Source organism: Canis lupus, chromosome 17, assembly GCF_011100685.1.
Source record: "Canis lupus familiaris isolate Mischka breed German Shepherd chromosome 17, alternate assembly UU_Cfam_GSD_1.0, whole genome shotgun sequence".
Classification (NCBI taxonomy): Eukaryota; Metazoa; Chordata; class Mammalia; order Carnivora; family Canidae; genus Canis; species Canis lupus.
The window spans coordinates 40,664,204-40,682,348 of NC_049238.1; the positions used below are offsets into that span (position 1 = coordinate 40,664,204).

Consider the following 18,145-nt stretch of genomic DNA (forward strand, 5'->3'; position numbering starts at 1 on the left):
TAGAGCAAAGACACACGCACAAGGAGAAACTGACCAAATCATCATAGAAAACCACTAACCTAAATAGGTAAATAGAAATACAAAGTAAGAGAGAGAGAGAGAGAGAGAGAGAGAGAGAGAGGAAGAGAGAGAAAAGAGAGATATAAAACAACAAGAAAGCAACAACAAAAAAAGTGGCAGTAGTAAGTCTTCATATATCAGTGATCATCCTAAATGTAAATGGATTGAATTCACCCATCAAAAGCTACAGAGTGGCTGGCTGGGTTAAAACACAAGACCCAACTATATGCTGCCTTCATAAGACTCATCTCAGCTCCAGAAACATAAACTCAAACTGAAGAGATGGAAAATGATACAAGCAAGTAGTAACCAAAAGAAAGTGGATGTACCCATTCTTATAACAGGCAAAATAGACTTCAAGCCATAAATCATAGTGAGAAACAAAGACCATTATGTAATGATAAAGGGGTCAATAGATCAAGAAGATATAACAATCATTAAGTACATATGCTCCCAATATCTGAGCACTGAAATGTATTAAACAAATACTAACAGATCTTAAGAGAGAAATAGACAGGAATACAATAATAATAGAGGACTTTAATACCCCACTATCAGCAGTAGATAGATAATCCAGACAGAAAATCAACAAGATAAAATGGAATTGAATAACACTTTAGAATAAATAGACTTAACAGACATATATAGAAATTCCATTCAATAGCAGAATATACATTCTTCTCAAGTATGCATGTGACATTCTCCAGGATAAATCATATGATAGGCCACAAAACTAACTTTAGGAAATTTAAGAAGATCAAAACCACAGCAACTATAAGGATGTAGAGAGTAGTTCTACAGAATACAACCCAGAAATGAATAAACTTTTGCCTTTCACCAGGCCAACTCTTTTGGGTCACCATTTCTTTCACTACATACCAAAAAACAGAAACCTAGAATACTATAAACCTCAATATTTGTTTCCAAAATAATTAGTAAGGACAAATGGAAAACTTACCAGGTTCTTCAAGTTTAAGAGCTTGTAAATCAAGACTTTCATTTTCCTTGAAGAATATCTGGAACCTTTCAAATGTAGCTACATATAATTGGGCAGATTCAAATGCTGCCTGTATGGTTTCCTAAATATTATAAATAAACAGACAAATAAAGCTATATTTTTTCTGAGCAGAATTCAATTCAATATAATTAAACAACAAACATAATGCCTTTTCTGTGTCCAACACTATGCTTTAACCAAAGGATACATCGGTGAGGGAAGATACCATCCTTGATGTCAAAGAGCAGTTAATGGATTCTCTTATGAAATTAAAAAAAAAACCCACATCTTCAAATCTGACTCTTGAAGAACTGTTCCTTATGATTAAAAGGAAGCATATTTATATTTTTAAAAATCTTAAACAATTTCTCAATCTTTGTCCTTCATGACTTTTATATTTTTGAAGTATCTCATTTGTGTGTGTGTGTCCATATGTGTTTTACACCATCTAGTGCTTAGATTTAGTTATATATTTTTTATAGTAAAACCACAGAAATGATGCATGTTCTCAGTGCACCATGGCAGGAGGCACATAACATCAATTTGTCTCATTACCAGTGATGTTAACATGTTGGTTAATTTGGTGTCTATCAGGCTTCATCACTGCAAACTTATTATTTTTCCTTTTGAAATCAATAAATATCTTATGTAGACATGCTTTGAGACAAAAGTCCTGTTTTTCATTATAACTTTTAAATTCTCATTTTAAGATGCACTGGAGATTCTTGACTGTTTCTAGGATAGCCAACGTGGTGATTTTTCTTTACATTTTCCTTCTACATTTATTAGTTGACATTCTGTTGTAAGGGAAAGCTTTCCCTTCTCATTCAAGTCATTCCTTCATTCACAATATGGACAAATATGCTTTCATTTTATTCAAGAGTTTATGATACTTTTATAATCAGCATTTACTTCAATGGTCAATTTGTCCCTGGGAGATCCTTCTATGGCCTTGATACTTGAAAGACTATCCTGAATAGATAAAAATTCTTGATTCACCCTTTCTTCCCTTCAGTTTCATTAAGAAATGCTATTTCATTACTGTCTTGCTTTATACATTGTTTTAGAGAGGCCTCATGCTGGTCTAATTCTCTTACTTTGTAATGTATTTGATCTTTGTGCTTTGAGACCTGGAAGAATTTTTCTTTAGCTTTAAAAGCTAATAGTTTTGGGACGCCTGGGAGACTCAGCGGTTGAGTGTCTGCCTTTGGCTAAGGGCATGATCCTGGAGTCCTGGAATCGAGTCCCGCATTGGGCTTCCTGCGAGGAGCCTGCTTCTCCCTGCCTATGTTTCTGCCTCTGTGTGTGTGTGTGTGTGTGTGTGTGTGTGTGTATGTGTTATGAATAAATAAATAAAATCTTTTTTTTTTAAATAAAATCTTTAAAACCAAACCAAACCAAAAGCTAATAGTTTTAAGAGGATGTAGTCAGACTTGATTGTCCTGGGTCAATTTCCCAAGGTACTCTGTAGGTCCTTTCAATATATACATTCAGTTTTTTTTTCTTGGACTATACTTATGTTTCTTCCACCCTGTTTTGTTTTTCCCCTTCATAGACTCCAATTAAATATATATTATTTCTTCTTTGCTTGTCTCCTATTCCAATTATTTTCTCTCTGACCCTTCTACTTGTATTTCTAGCTTATTTTCATTCTCTTGGTTGTTTTTCTGTCTTTTTTCTATTCTCATTTTTCCTATCATTCTCCTATGATAATTATTAAATTTTTTGGAAGATTTTATTTATTTTATTCATGAGAGACACACAGAGAGAAACAGAGACATAAGCAGAGGGAAAGGAGGCTCCTTACAGGGATCCCAATGCAGGACTTAATCCCAGGATCCCAGGATCACACCCTGAGCCAAAGGCAGATGCTCAACTGCTGAGCCACCCAGGCGTTCCTGGTAAGTATTAAATTTTTACTTGAGTTTATTCTCCCTTGGTCACCATGCAATTTCATCTTCATTTCTGAGATGATTTTGTCTTTTTATTTCCCATTTCTATCTTTAATTTTCAATTGTTGATTCAATGTAATTTTATATATATTCAAATGCTTGTTTGAGGATATTTACTTTAGTTGGTAGTATAGCTTCTGTTTGAAGGTTGTTTGGGAGAGAAAGGAAAGAGTATTCATCAGGTCTTTTAATCTTCACTTTCTGTTTTCTCCTTATAGTAGTTTTCCATGAATTTAATATATCTTCATTTGTTCAGCTTGTGGATTTGAAGTGATTTATAATTCAAGGGTATTCCATTCCATCAGTGTAGCAATGTGCAGATTATTTTATTTAAATTTTTGGCAGTGGGGAAAAAGTTGGGTGTACTTTGGGTTTTTTGGTTTTCTTTTGTCTTACAGGACCTTAGTTTTCACCAGTTGTTTCATTTCTCCTACACTATCCCATGTTTAAATAATGCTTCTTCTTTCTTCTTAACCTTATCTTCTTCCCTGGGGAGTGAGAGAGTGATGCAGTCTCAGATAACCTGTACTTCTAAATCCTTTCCTGTAGTCAGTGCTCTGATCTACTAGGACTTTAAAAAAAGATATCACTTTATCATTTAGAAATTAAGTAGCATTCAGTTTAAATATAAGAAAGGAAGAAAGTTTATTACTCAATTTCTTAAAAACTGAGATTATAAAATAGTTGTACAAAAATGAATGTACCTTTATTTGAAGGGTAATTGTGTGAAAATTCTTATCATCATCAAATACTGCTAATAGGCTTGGACCAGATCCACAAGTTTTTTCTTCAAGTTTGTTGTTAATGTAAGGTCTGGTAAAAGCATCAAAATATGTATCAGGTACAAGATTAGGAACTGAGAGCACAGTGTTTTGAAAATGATTAATTGCACCTGAAATACCATCCTGTTAAACAGAAAAACAAACATAAATATAAATATGTATGGTTATATTTATGAATAATTTGAATTTTTGAAATGCTAAAATAAATAACTCATTCAACCATGACAAATACTGTGTTGATTCTGAGTTCATACAAATCATGTAAAGGACATGTGTCTTCTGATCAATAAGGGACCTAAGAGCCCAGTGCTTCTGTATGGGAACTTCTGAGTGAGGCCTCAACCATGGAGAACTCAGCAGTTCACTTGTCTCCTTATAAATATCTTAAAACAACCTATCTGAATAAATTACAGAATCATAGACTACTGGAATTAGAAGCAACCTTAAAACTCATCTGCTTTCTCATTTTACAGATGCACCTTACAGATGTATAAATTGAACTCTAGAGTGGTAAGTGGTTTCCCCAAGGTCATATAGCCCATTAACTGTAAAGACAAGATTAGTATCTAGAGATTCTGATTACTAGTGCTTTTGTGCCATGTATACCAAGAAATATAGACTCTGACTGGTTTATTAATCTGACTGGTAATTAATCTATTACATGTACACAAATGAAGAGGGCAGAATTCTACAATGGCCCCCAAGATTCCCTCCCTCTGGTGTACAAGCCCTTTATAATCCCTTTTTCTTGACTATGGAGGGAAGGAGGGCCTCTGAATATGATGGGATGCCACTCCTGTGATTAGGTTACATTATACAGAAAGTTAAAGGAATTTTGCAGATATAATTAAGGTCCCAAATCAACTGACTCTGAGTTAATAAAAAAAGGTATATCCTAGGTATACCTGACTGAATCAAGTGAAAACCCTTAAAAGAGGGATTGGGCCCTTCCCAAAGGAGATTTTCCAACTGGTCTTAAAGAAGCAAATATCCATATGTAAACTACTTAGAGAGTTGGCCACACGGTAAAGAACAATAGGTGGTTTCTAGTATCTAAGGGTGGTCCCCTGATGACATCTCTCAAGAAAACAGGAACTTCAGTCCTATACCTCTACCTATACAACAACTTGAGGAAACTTAGAAGCAGATCCTTTTCTAGTCAAGCCTCTAAAGAGACCTCATCATAGCCAATACCTGAATGGCAGCCTGGAGAAACTTTGAAGCAGAAGATGAACTAAGCAGTGCCCAGACTTCTGACCTACAGAAACTGTGAGATAACACATGGTTGTGGTTTTAAGCTGCCATATTTGTGGTAATTTGTTACATAGCAATAGATAATTAAAATATTTTCATGGATGCGGCATACCAAAAAGATTTCAAAAACTATACTTACTATAGTCAATTCTAAATTTTGTATAGTATATGTTCTCTTAATGGTGTACCTTATCAAGCTCCTAGTCTGTCTCAAGTTAAAGAAAATGTGCTAAACTTTTAGATAGTTTTTATGTAGACATAATGCTGTGCATAGAACAGTACTTTCTCTTTTCCTTCTGATCATTTTGGAGGAGTGACAACAGCAATCCTGCCAATCACTTGAGAGTAAAACAGTTGCTTCATTTCCCAAAAAGGTACTTATAGGTGGATGCTATATGGAGAAACACACACCAGAAAGTCTTCCAAAGAAGGCTCGAAGAGTAATGATTGGACCGTCAAAATCAGTTCTGTGAGAAACATGGGGATGAGAGACTCATCTTCTTCCTGTTTTTCCCCTGCAGTGGCCCCCTGAAATGAGCACATTTTTGGTGTTATAAAGATGTAAGCTTCAAGGTATAAGATAAAAGATGTCTGGATACAAGAGGCATGTAAACTGAAGCTTATACAATTAATTGATTTCATAATGTTGGCTTGTCTTTCAATGAATATTACCATAGAAATTAAAAAATGAAGACAAACATTGAAGGATTACACAGTAGTGTAAAACTTCTCCCCTTATAAAAAAAACCATTAACAAAATGGAAAGGCAAACAACAAGCTGGAAAAATATATCAATGGTATATATAGAGCATAGAAAATTGGTAATATTTAAATAGAAAATACTTGATATATTCAACAGAAATGTATACTAATAATACAATAATTAATACATAAATAGATATATACTAAAATAGAAATATACTTACATAGAAAAATGGGCAAAGGGCATAATTTGACATATCTTAAAAGGAATATACAAGTGATCAATCTTTTCCTTGTTCTCATTTTTGAGATATTTTGCTCAGTAACAACATTTATTGAATATTTACTGTGTGCCAGGTAGTGCTAAGTATTCACATACCCACACCAACCATATGAAGCAGGTATCATTATTATGGCATGAGAAAAAGAACATCTGGAAAAGGTAAGACATTTCATCCAGGACACACTGGTTATTAGGTGACAGACCAGTACTCAAACCCAGGTCTTTCTGATCACCAGACCTATGCTCTTTTCACTGGAGCACCAATTAAAGGAATGTAACAATTAAAAGCAGTGATGCACTACTTTACAACCATCAGACTGACCTCAATGAAAGTGAATGATAATATCTAGTGTGCATGTGTTCATTCTCAAACATTTTTAAGAAGATTGTAAATAAACGCTAAATTTTCTGGAAAGTTAATGCATCAGAATCAAAAGCATATTTCTGACCCCAAAATTCCACATCTAGGAATTTCTTCTAAGGGGGAGAAATCAGAGATGTGTGAAAAATTCATGGACAAGGATGTTCTTTGCTTATTTGGAGTAATAAGAAGCAAAGATGTCTATTTATTTGGAGTATGAGAAAGTCATCAACAATAGAAAATTATTTAGAAGATGTACAGTAGTTATATTTCTTTGTGAGAATATTATATGGAAAAATACATATTGTCTTGGCAGATTTTTTATAATACATTGCTAAGTAGGAAAAGCATGTGTTAAAGCAATAAATATGATACCTTTCTTCCCCTTGGAAACCGGTTATCTTTGGATAGCAGAGATCTTTTTCTTTGTATATTTCTATGTTCTTCCAATTTTCTTCACTTGGCATATATTACTTTTATAATTAGAAAATAAATGTGACTTTCAAAATGTAATAGAATTTAGAAAAGGGATCAATTGAGACTGAGGGAAGAAAGTAATAAAAAGGAGTATGCAACTAAAATTGAACTTTTGGAGAAAAGAGAAACTATAGCAAAGAGCATGTAGTCTTGAAACGTCATAGCTGGATTTCCTGGGGAGGCAGTTGATAAGTACAGGTATGAAGCTTGAGGAAACCAGGCACACATGTTTAGCTGTGTTTTTAGGTATCTGGCATGAAGCTATTATCTGGGATGGAAGTAGGGCAAAGCTTATTGGGAAATGTGGATATGGATGATATGATTTCTCTCTTAGCTATGCTAGAATGCAAAGAGTTGTAGTACTTCATCTTGAATGTCTCAAATTACGCTGTCCTAAGATCAACATCCTCCCAAGAGGTTATCCACTCACAGCACAAAGGTTTTGCTTCCATGATTTGCTTCTTCTCACCTCTAAACCATTGGTTATCTTTCATTTATATCACCTTTCCTGATTCTCTCTGCCAGTTCATGCCCATGACAACCCCCAAACCATAAGCTTCTTGGGCCCAAGAATCCTGTCTATGCTTTTCATCACTATATACTCCACACCCAACACGGATTGGTATGTAGTAGGCACTTAAGAAACATTTGTCCTATGTACACATGAATAGCCTTTAGCCAATTCCTAAAAGACAGCACCAACATCTAGAAAAGTGGATGCTTTCATCTATTATGAGATATTTGTTGATATGGTGATTTTCATTCTGCCATTTCAATTGTATATTGTAAGATCTGATTATCCTGTGAAATCTTCTAAGCATTTCTGCTACTTTTCAAGTACACAGAAAATAACATAATTCATAGTACATAGTAAGCACTCACCAATAAATGCTGACCTATGAATTTTCTTAATTTTGTTTGAATATACCTTTTTCTCAGGGACTTCAGGCTTCTCTTCAGTAATCCATTTCTGAATGACATCTGCCGAAGGTGTTCGTTTTAGCTTGTCAGTAAGATAATTCAAAAGAGAGTTAGCAGAATTTACTGTTAGGACGTGCATTGTGTTCCCAATTAGATAGTCATTTAGACGGATAAAGCTTGAAAAGAAAAAAAATACAGCTTCAGTTTTCTATATTCACTACTATGAAAGTTACACTAAACCAAATATTCAAATTTTTAAATATCATAATTTGTCTTTGAATTTTTACTTATATTAACAGATTTATTGTACATAGGAGTTATTCTTGGACATTCTTCATTTTCAAGCACAAATATATAGCATCAATTTAGCTGGGTGTTCTAACTATTTAAAAGGAAATTTAACAAGCTATATGGGTGGTATGGGAAGTGCACCCAGCTCATCTAACCAAAAGGGCCATAAGATTTTTTAAAGATGCTTTAAAAATGAAGTCAGAAAATATACAACATCTGTAACTCACATTCTAATAGTACGGGTGTGAAATCTTCACTATTGAATAAATGTTTGATAGCAACTGCTAACTCAGAGATGCAGATTTTATGTTTCTACTCAACTGACAGTCAAGGGGCCTCTGTTACCTGTACTATGGACGGTGGTCTCTTGCTTCATTGATTTCTGTTGTGACACAGACATTATTATATTATTTCATATATAAACCAGTACGCAGTTAAGATTTACTGAATTTACAGCTGTCAAAGTTAGACTAAGGGAGTTGGCACTGCTAACAATAACAGTGTTTTATAGTGCCATACAAAACTTTTCAGATAATGTTTGGTGATTTTGTTTGCAAGTTATTTGTAATGGTGAGGTTTTGGAATGGTGTGAAATCCAAACTCTGAAACAATGTCAAGATCCAGGTGAGGCCCTGGAAGGAAGGCTTTCCACCCTCATCTCCCGGGTGCAAAACTCACCTTAGGGAGAGAGTGGAATTTTATGGGGCAATGCAGCCACATGTAGTTCTTTAGTGACCAATAGAGGTAATGGGCTCTCCAGGTGCTCTGGAGGAGGCCCACAAATCTCTATGTACCTGACTTCTCCTTATCACAGCCTGCTCCATGCTCCAAGCTGGGCTAGAGGGAAACAAAGCCTTAAAGGTCTAAGAGGAGCACTCAGCCTTGGGCATGTCTTCTAGTCTCCACCAGCTCGCCACTCCCAGTGGCTGCTCTGCTGTGTGGCAATGGGATGGGAGCGTTTCTGGGCATGTAGTCAGGTTATCATATCACCCCAAAATCTCTCAACACTATTAGTAAATCCTGTGATGAAGGCTTTATATTTTTTTGGTAAAAGATTTTATTTATTTATTCATGAGGGACAGAGAGAGGCAGAGACATAGGCAGATGGAGAAGCAGGCTCCCTGAGAGAAGCTTGATGTGGAACTCGACCCCAGGACCCCAGAATCATGCCCTGAGCTGAAGGCAGATGCTCAACCACTGAGCCACCCAACTGCCCTTGAAGGCTTTAATTTTTAATGAAACTCAAGAAAGGTGGATGCTCTAATTTTTCTTGAGAAAGAAAATAATCATTTACCATGTTAGCCTCATGCAATGATGCCTTTTGCTGGCTTGCTCAGTGTATGTCATTTTGTCCGAGTCTGCATAAGCAGGCAAATCGATGAGACTTCCACCGTCTTGCATTTTATGATAATCTAAGGAAAATAGAAGATATGACAAGAATTTTTCGATAAAAATTCCATTTCTTTCAATATGGATTAAAGGATAAGTAAACTCTTTTTTGTGGTTGAATAATATTCCATTGTAGACATATACCACAGTTTCTTTATTGATTTATCTATCGATAGATGCTTGAGCTGCTTCCATAACTTGGTTATTGTAAACAATGCTGCAATAAACATAGGGGTGCATATATCCCTTCATATTGGTGTTTTCACATTCTTTGGGTAAATACCCAGTAGTGTAATTACTGGATTTTAGGGTAGTGCTATTTTTAATTTTTTGAGGAACTTCCAGACACAGTTTGGCACAGTGGCTATACCAGTTTGCATTCCCAACAATAATGCATGAGGGTTCCTTTTTCTCCACATCTTCACCTACACTTGTTTCTTGAGTTTTTTATTTTAGTCATTCTGGAAGGTATGAGGTGATAATCTCATTGTGGTTTTGATTTACATTTCCCTGACAATGCTAAATGAAATAAATCAGTCAAAGAAAGACAAATATCATGATTTCACTCACATGTGGAATTTAAGAAACAAAATAAATGAACAAAGGGGAAAAAAGAGACTAAAAAACATTCTTAACTATAGAGAACAAACAGAGAGTTACAGGGAGAGATGAGTGGAGGAATGGGGGAAACAGGTAAAGGGGATGAAGAGAACACTTCTCATGATGAGGACTGAGTAATGCTTAGAATTGTTAGATCACTATATTGTATTCCTATATTGTATAATAATGTTGGTTAATTACATTGGCATTAAAATGTAAAAAAAGATAAGTAAAATTAAAAAACAACAAAGTGCTTGGTTAATGAGATATTTTAAACTCTAGAAAACAGCCCAGTTATCGAAAAGAATTCCACATCAAAGGATTTCAACTGAACGAAAGACTGTAGATGGTTCATTAACATTCCTCTGTACTGGTAGGTTGAACATACCTTTAAGCAAAGAGGCCCTGATTTCTCTTTAAAATGATTATGAAATAAAGGTTCTGTAATCAGCTTAAAATATTATATAGAAGTAGTGGTAATGCATGCAGAAGAATGAAACTAGACCACTCTCTTTCACCATACACAAAGATAAACTCAAAATGGATGAAAGATCTAAATGTGAGACAAGATTCCATCAAAATCCTAGAGAAGAACACAGGCAACACCCTTTTTGAACTCGGCCACAGTAACTTCTTACAAGATACATCCATGAAGGCAAAAGAAACAAAAGCAAAAATGAACTATTGGGACTTCATCAAGATAAGAAGCTTTTGCACAGCAAAGGATACAGTCAACAAAACTCAGAGACAACCTACAGAATGGGAGAAGATATTTGCAAATGACTTATCAGATAAAGGGCTAGTTTCCAAGATCTATAAAGAACTTATTAAACTCAACACCAAAGAAACAAACAATCCAATCATGAAATGGGCAAAAAACATGAACAGAAACCTCACAAAGACACAGACATGGCGAACAAGCACATGAGAAAATGCTCCGCATCACTTGCCATCAGGGAAATACAAATCAAAACCACAATGAGATACCACCTCACACCAGTGAGAATGGGGAAAATTAACAAGGCAGGAAACCACAAATGTTGGAGAGGATGCAGAGAAAAGGGAACCCTCTTGCACTGTTGGTGGGAATGTGAACTGGTGCAGCCACTCTGGAAAACTGTGTGGAGGTTCCTCAAAGAGTTAAAAATAGATCTGCCCTACGACCCAGCAATTGCACTGCTGGGGATTTACTCCAAAGATGCAGATGCAATGAAACGCCGGGGCACCTGCACCCCGATGTTTCTAGCAGCAATGTCCACAATAGCCAAACTGTGGAAGGAGCCTCGGTGTCCATCGAAAGATGAATGGATAAAGAAGATGTGGTCTATATATACAATGGAATATTACTCAGCCATTAGAAATGACAAATACCCACCATTTGCTTCGACGTGGATGGAACTGGAGGTTATTATGCTGAGTGAACTAAGTCAATCGGAGAAGGACAAACATTATATGGTCTCATTCATTTGGGGAATATAAATAATAGTGAAAGGGAATAGAGGGGAAGGGAGAAGAAATGAGTAGGAAATATCAGAAAGGGAGACAGAACATGGAAGACTCCTAACTCTGGGAAATGAACTAGGGGTGGTTGAAGGGGAGGAGGGCGCAGGGGTGGGGGTGACTGGGTGGTGGGCACTTAAGGTGGCACTTGACGGGATGAGCACTGGGTGTTATTCTGTATGTTGGCAAATTGAACACCAATAAAAAGTAAATTTATTATTACAAAATAAATAAATAAAATAAAATAAAAATAGTGTCAAGGAACCCCCCCCCCAAAAAAGAAGTAGTGGTAATGGAAGGAAGATGCAATATTTACTGTTTTCCCCTCCTCTACAATATGTACTGAATTTATAATGTATCAAGCAGACATTCAGAAGAACGAAAAAGTAGGATCATAATTTAAACCTAAGACAAGTAGAATAAAAGAGTTATTTTTTTAGAAAGCCATGACTTCTTATCACAGTATTTTCCCCTGCATACCCTCAACAGGTTTGTGTATACAGTCATCAGGAATGAATCCTGCGGCACGAAGAGCAACATGACAAGCCTTCCTGACCACATCTTTTGCCTCATTTCGAAATTCTTCTAGGCGCTCTACCACCTAGATAGACATTGATGAACAAGTATTAGTAATAGTAAAGTTGCAACAATAGAAAAGCTAAATCTTAAAACTATAGACAAAACTCCTTACCTCTTCTAACCGTATGACTTGTGCAACTTTAAATTCTTGCAGGGTGTAGGTATGACATTTTTCAATATGACAAAGTCCCATAAAACTCAAGTGATAGCATAATTCATTTATTTTAAGAAGAGCTGGTCGCAGATGCTGCAGGAAAATAAAAATCTGTCATTGTTTAGCTTTAAAAATCCCTATCTTTTGAAAGAATAAAAATATTTGGAAAGGAAGAATGGCTATTAAGGGAAATAAGCAGCTCTATATGTTCACTGTAGCTACAACTCCAAAGTGCATACATTAAACAGGAACACTTCTGAAATTTTTTCTAAAAGTATTCTTTTAAAAAAATTCAATTAGCCAACATACAGTACATCATTAGTTTCAGACATAGTTTTCAATAATTCATCAGTTGCATATAACACCCAGTGCTTATCACATTACCTGCCCTCCTTAATGCCCATCACCCAATTACCCCATCTTCCCACCCACCTCCCCTCCAGCAACCCTCAGTTTGATTCCTATAGTTAAAAGGCTCTCATGGTTTGTCTCCCTCTCTGATGACTTCCCATTTGGTTTTCCCTCCTTTCCCTTATGATCCTCTCTGCTGTTTCTTATATTCCACATATGAGTGAAACCATATGATAATGGTCTTTCTTGGATTCTTATTTTTCTCAGTATAGTACCCTGCAGTTCCATCCACGTTGATGTAAATGGTAAGTATTTATTCTTTCTGATGCTGATATTCCATTGTGTATATCTATATATATATGCGAAATCTTCTTTATATATAAATACACACACATGCCACATCTTCTTTATACATATATATACACACATATATACATATATATGTATATATGTGTGTGTGTCTATATATATATGCCACATCTTCCTTATCCATAAAAGTATTCTTTGAGTTATAAGATCTAATTTGTTTGAATTCTTTTCTTTTCACTTTGAATATGTGTCTTTTAGCAATATTCTGAGGGCAAGTAATGGAGAACTGGGCAATATCTTAAATTTCACTATTTTTGATGAATGGATACTAAGAGATTCATTGTATTATCTTAAGGACTTTACAATGTCCAGTCACTGTGGTAATGGAGGGGCCCATCTACTGATCTAAGAGGCTATGACATAGGACAAAGACCACTTTGAATTTAAAATGTTGTACAGTTAAATTTTTTAACTTTAAATTTGTAGGGGTGACAAGTTGCTGAAAAAGAAAATCAGTCACCATTAAGAACCTATTTATGGGGCACTTGAGTGGCTCAGTGGCATCCAACTCTTGATTTCGGCTCAGGTTTTGATCTCATGTTCCTGGGATGAGGTCCTGTGCCAGGCTCCACACTCATTGGGGAACTGCTTGAAATTCTCTCCCTCTGCCTCTTCTCCCACTCGTTCTCTCTCAAATAAATAAATAAATAAATAAATAAATAAATAAATACATTCTTTTTTAAAGGAACTTATTTATTTGTGGGCTGGAACAATGAGTGGAACTATTTGTGAAATTGTTACATAATATTAATGTTATCTTTCTCTATGCTACTATCATAAGAGTTCTAGGCTGTTGGCTTCCAAGACAACATGTTTTGCCAAGATGTGAGAGGAGTTTAATGGTGGAAATTTTTGGAAGAAAAAAACATAATCTAAAAAATCACTTTGGCTTAACTTCAATATCATCTGGCTGTCCACATACAGGACAGTTGTGAGAGCAGCTATGATATGAGAAACTTCAGGTTTGTTCTCCATCCCCTTGTTGTTTGATAAAATTTCGGGTAGGTAGTTCATTCTCAGGCTGCTAAATCAATAGTATCTATTGAAAGATTAAGGATTAGGTATTATTTTAAGTTGTTAGCAGGACTGTAAGGGGAGGAAGATTTATCACTTTGATGGTGGATTTCAATATGTAGACTGAGAAGCTATAATTTTTGTCTGTTCTGGACAGACCTACCTCAGATTTACCTCCAATTCTTCTAGTGATATGCTCCCGCTTTCTTTTGGGAAACCCATTACCATGTGGTTTTGATAAGGCTGACCCCTCCCTTTCCCCATCACAGGAATGAGGGATAGGCACATATACCCAGGCCTGGCTTATCAGAGAACACCTGGCTGTGCAAGGATTGATTCAGGATTGAAGATGTGGCCAAGCTGAGCCAATCAGTCTACTCTCCAGCATCTCCAGCAAGAGGTACTCTCTTCTCACTCAAAGAGCTAGCTGTAACTAGAGCTGCACTTGGTGGTGCTCATGTTAAGAGCCCAAGTGAGAATAAAACAGAGAAAGAACTGAAAGATGAAGAGAAAGAGAAAAAATAAAGATGACAAGATATTATTTGAACTTCTGAAGTGAGCCATGCATAAAGGTATTCCTACCCCTTGAACTTCCTTATTATATGAGCTTTTGTTTGTTGTTGTTGTTGTTGTTGAAGTTCATTGAAACTGAGTTTCTGCCAGTTGCATCGAAATGAGTATTAATACCTTCAGAAGTAGAAAACCACTGTTATTCATCTGAGGGTTGGTCACTGGGTCAGAACACCTAAAGGGAAACTTAGAGACTAGAGCTTTTGGAAGATAAGTGCAAAAGAGTTGTGTTTATGTAAAAATCTAAGAAAGGGACCCCTGGGTGGCGCAGCGGTTTGGCGCCTGCCTTTGGCCCAGGGCGCGATCCTGGAGACCTGGGATCGAATCCCACGTCAGGCTCCCGGTGCATGGAGCCTGCTTCTCCCTCTGCCTGTGTCTCTGCCTCTCTCTCTCTCTCTGTGACTATCATAAATAAATACAAATTTAAAAAAATTAAAAAAAAATCTAAGAAAAACCAGGGCCATGTTGAGGCACATTGTCCTTGGTTGGAACGTAGGAATCCTTTGGAATTACTAATCTTGCCTTCACCACACTACCACACCTTTAATTCCCTAACGTTGGTCAACAGAGCATCTGGGTGATTTGAACAATTTGACACTTAGAGAGCCCATTGCAGCTGTATAGGTCATGGCCCAGCCAGAAGATCTGGGCTCCTGTTTTCACGTGTATTTCTGACCCAGGATAGAAAGAGCTACAGTAAAAGGTACCTCCCTTCATAAGCAGAGGAATGGTTATATAGATCTATGAAATTAAGAGTAGTCTGTTTGCAAAGCAATGGCTGCCTAAGAATTAAAAATGGAAAGATTTTAATTACAAAGTAATATTCAAATTAAAAGAAATGAATGACAGTGGTTGAGAATGTAAAAACTAAACAAAAAATTGCCTAAAAGTATCACATGCAACAAAATTACACACTATTAGAAACAAGCAGATTAAAGCAACGTGCAGTATTACATAATATTGAAAAATTAATATTAAGCACACACATAAATCTAGAGAAAAGTGAAACTTGGTAATGTAGGAGACTAGAAGACACTTGAATTTTACAAAACATTAAAGAAAAATTAATATCAATTCTTCATAGATTCCTTAAAAAAATAGAAGGAATATTTTCCAACTCATTCTTTAAAACCATTAGTACCCTGACACCAAAACCAGACAAACACATCACAAGGAAAAAACCCACAAAACTATAGACCAGTCTTCCTTATGAATATTCATGCAAATATCCTTAACATAATGCTAGCAAACCAAATCAAACAACAAAGGGATTATATACCATGACCAAGGGATACAAAGTTGGTTTAATATCCAAAGATCAATCATTATAACAAATCATATTATTCTAATAAAAGGCAAACACTGCATGATAATCTCAATAGATGCAGAAAAAGCATTTAACAGATTCATAATTGCTTCACGATAAAAACATTCAACAAACTAGGAATAGAAAGAAACTTCCTTATTGTATCATGCTTAATGGTGAACTGAAAGCTTTCCTTCTAAGATCAGGAATAAGACAAGGATGTCTGCTTTTGCAACTTCTATTCAGCAGAAAAGTTCTAGCCAGGGAACTTAGGCAACAAAATTAAATCATCCAAGTTGGAAAGGAGTTGCAAAACCATATCTATTTGCAGATGACTTATTCTTGTTCATCAGGTATTCTAAGGAGTACATGCATGCACACACACATGCCCCATACTATTAGAATCAGTAATAAATTCTGCAAGATTTCAGGAAACAAGCTACATATACAAAAATTAATTGTATTATATATAGATCATACACACATATTTATACATTTATACTATTTATATATGTACATATATTTATATATATATGAGATGAAAAAACAAAATGAAATTAAGAAAACAATTACACTTACGATAGAATCAAAAAGAATAAAATATTTAGCAATAAATTTAACAAATGCAGTGTAAAATATCCTCTGAAAACTACAAAACATTGTTGAAAGAATTGAAGAAGACCTGAATAAATGGGAAGGCATTGTATGTTCATAGACCAGAAGTTAGTATTGTTAAGATGGCAATACTCTCTGAATTGGTCTATAGATTTAAAGCAATCCCTATCAAAATCCCAGTTTACTTCTTTGCAGAAATTGACAAGATTATCTTTAAATTCATGTGGAAAATCAAGGGCCCAGAAGACTTACACTTCAAAACTGAAAATGCGGATCATCCGGGCACCTGGGTGGGTCAGCTGGTTAAGCATGTTCCTTTAGCTCAGGTCATGATCCCAGGGTCCTGGGATTGAGCTCCACATAAGGCTCTCTGCTCAGCAAGGAGCCTGCTTCTCCCTCTCCCTATGCCCCTCTCCCCCTACTCCTTTTCTCACTCACTCTGCTCTTTTTCTTTCAAATAAATAGATAAATCTTTAAAAAAAAAAAGAAAATGCAGATCATCAAAATTAAAAACTTTTGTGCTTCAAAGGAAACCATCAAGAAAATGTACAGATAACCCACAAAACGGGAGAAAATTTTTGCAAGTCATATATCTGATAAGGGACTTGTATCCAGAATATATAAATAACTCTTATAATTCAATAGTAAAATGAAAATAACTCAATTAAGAAATGGGTAAAGTATCAATATACAGTTCTCCAGATAAGATATACAAATGGTCAATAGGTCCATGAAAAGATGCTCACCATCATTAGTCATTTGGGAAAGATAAATCAAAACCACAATGAGATACCACTTTACAAGCAGTAGGAATGACTATAATGAAAAGGACAGATATAATGGTGAAAACAATGAGAAACCAAAGCCCTCATATGCTGTTGGTGGGAATTTAAAATTATGCAGTAGCTTTGGAAATTGTTTTGCAGGTCCTCAAAAGGTTAAACATAGAGTTACTGGTGACTCAGCAATTCTACTCTTAGGCATATACCCAAGAGAAATGAATACATACATCAAGACAAAAATTTGTACACAAATGTTCGTAACAGTATTATTCATAATATCCAAAAAATGGAAGCAATCCAAATATCCATCAGTAATAGATGGGTGGATATGTAAAATATGTATAACCATACAATGGTATATTATTAATATGCCAATAAAAATAAATGCTGTGCCATGACATAGATGAACGTTGAAAACACTATGCTAAGTGAAAAAAGCCAGCCACCAAGAACCATATATTGTATGGTTCCATTTATATGAAATGTACAGAATAGGCAAACCAATAGGAACAAATAGTAGATTAGTGGTTACCTAGAGCTGGGGCAGGGCCCTGGCAGAGTTGGGGAGAAATGTAGAGTGATCACTAATGGGTAACAGAGTTTCTTTTTTGAAGTGATGAAAATGTTTTAAAATTGACTGTGGTGATGGTTAATCAATCCTGTGAATATAATGAAACCATTGAAAGGTATACTTTAAATGGGTGAATCATAGGGTACATTAACTGTATTTCAATAAAGTTGTTAAAGGGAAACATAGGCACATGCGCCAATAAGGCTTGTTACTGAAAAAAAAGAAAAAGAATCATGAAAAGAAATATTTCAAGGGTAGCTTCACA

At 35.5% G+C, this 18,145-nt stretch overlaps 1 protein-coding gene across 1 annotated transcript in view; it reads right to left on the bottom strand.

Annotated features, from left to right (window-relative positions):
• The window catches only part of DNAH6 (dynein axonemal heavy chain 6), a 234,851-nt gene that overhangs the window by 183,997 nt on the left and 32,709 nt on the right, over window positions 1-18,145 (bottom strand). Inside the window, exons 8-14 of the mRNA XM_038561598.1 lie at window positions 12,261-12,395; window positions 12,050-12,170; window positions 9,375-9,492; window positions 7,797-7,965; window positions 5,457-5,573; window positions 3,714-3,914; window positions 1,019-1,139 (exon numbers count right to left, since the gene is read on the bottom strand). Coding sequence (XP_038417526.1) covers window positions 1,019-1,139; window positions 3,714-3,914; window positions 5,457-5,573; window positions 7,797-7,965; window positions 9,375-9,492; window positions 12,050-12,170; window positions 12,261-12,395 — 982 coding nt within the window. The remainder of the gene's footprint in view (window positions 1-1,018; window positions 1,140-3,713; window positions 3,915-5,456; window positions 5,574-7,796; window positions 7,966-9,374; window positions 9,493-12,049; window positions 12,171-12,260; window positions 12,396-18,145) is intronic.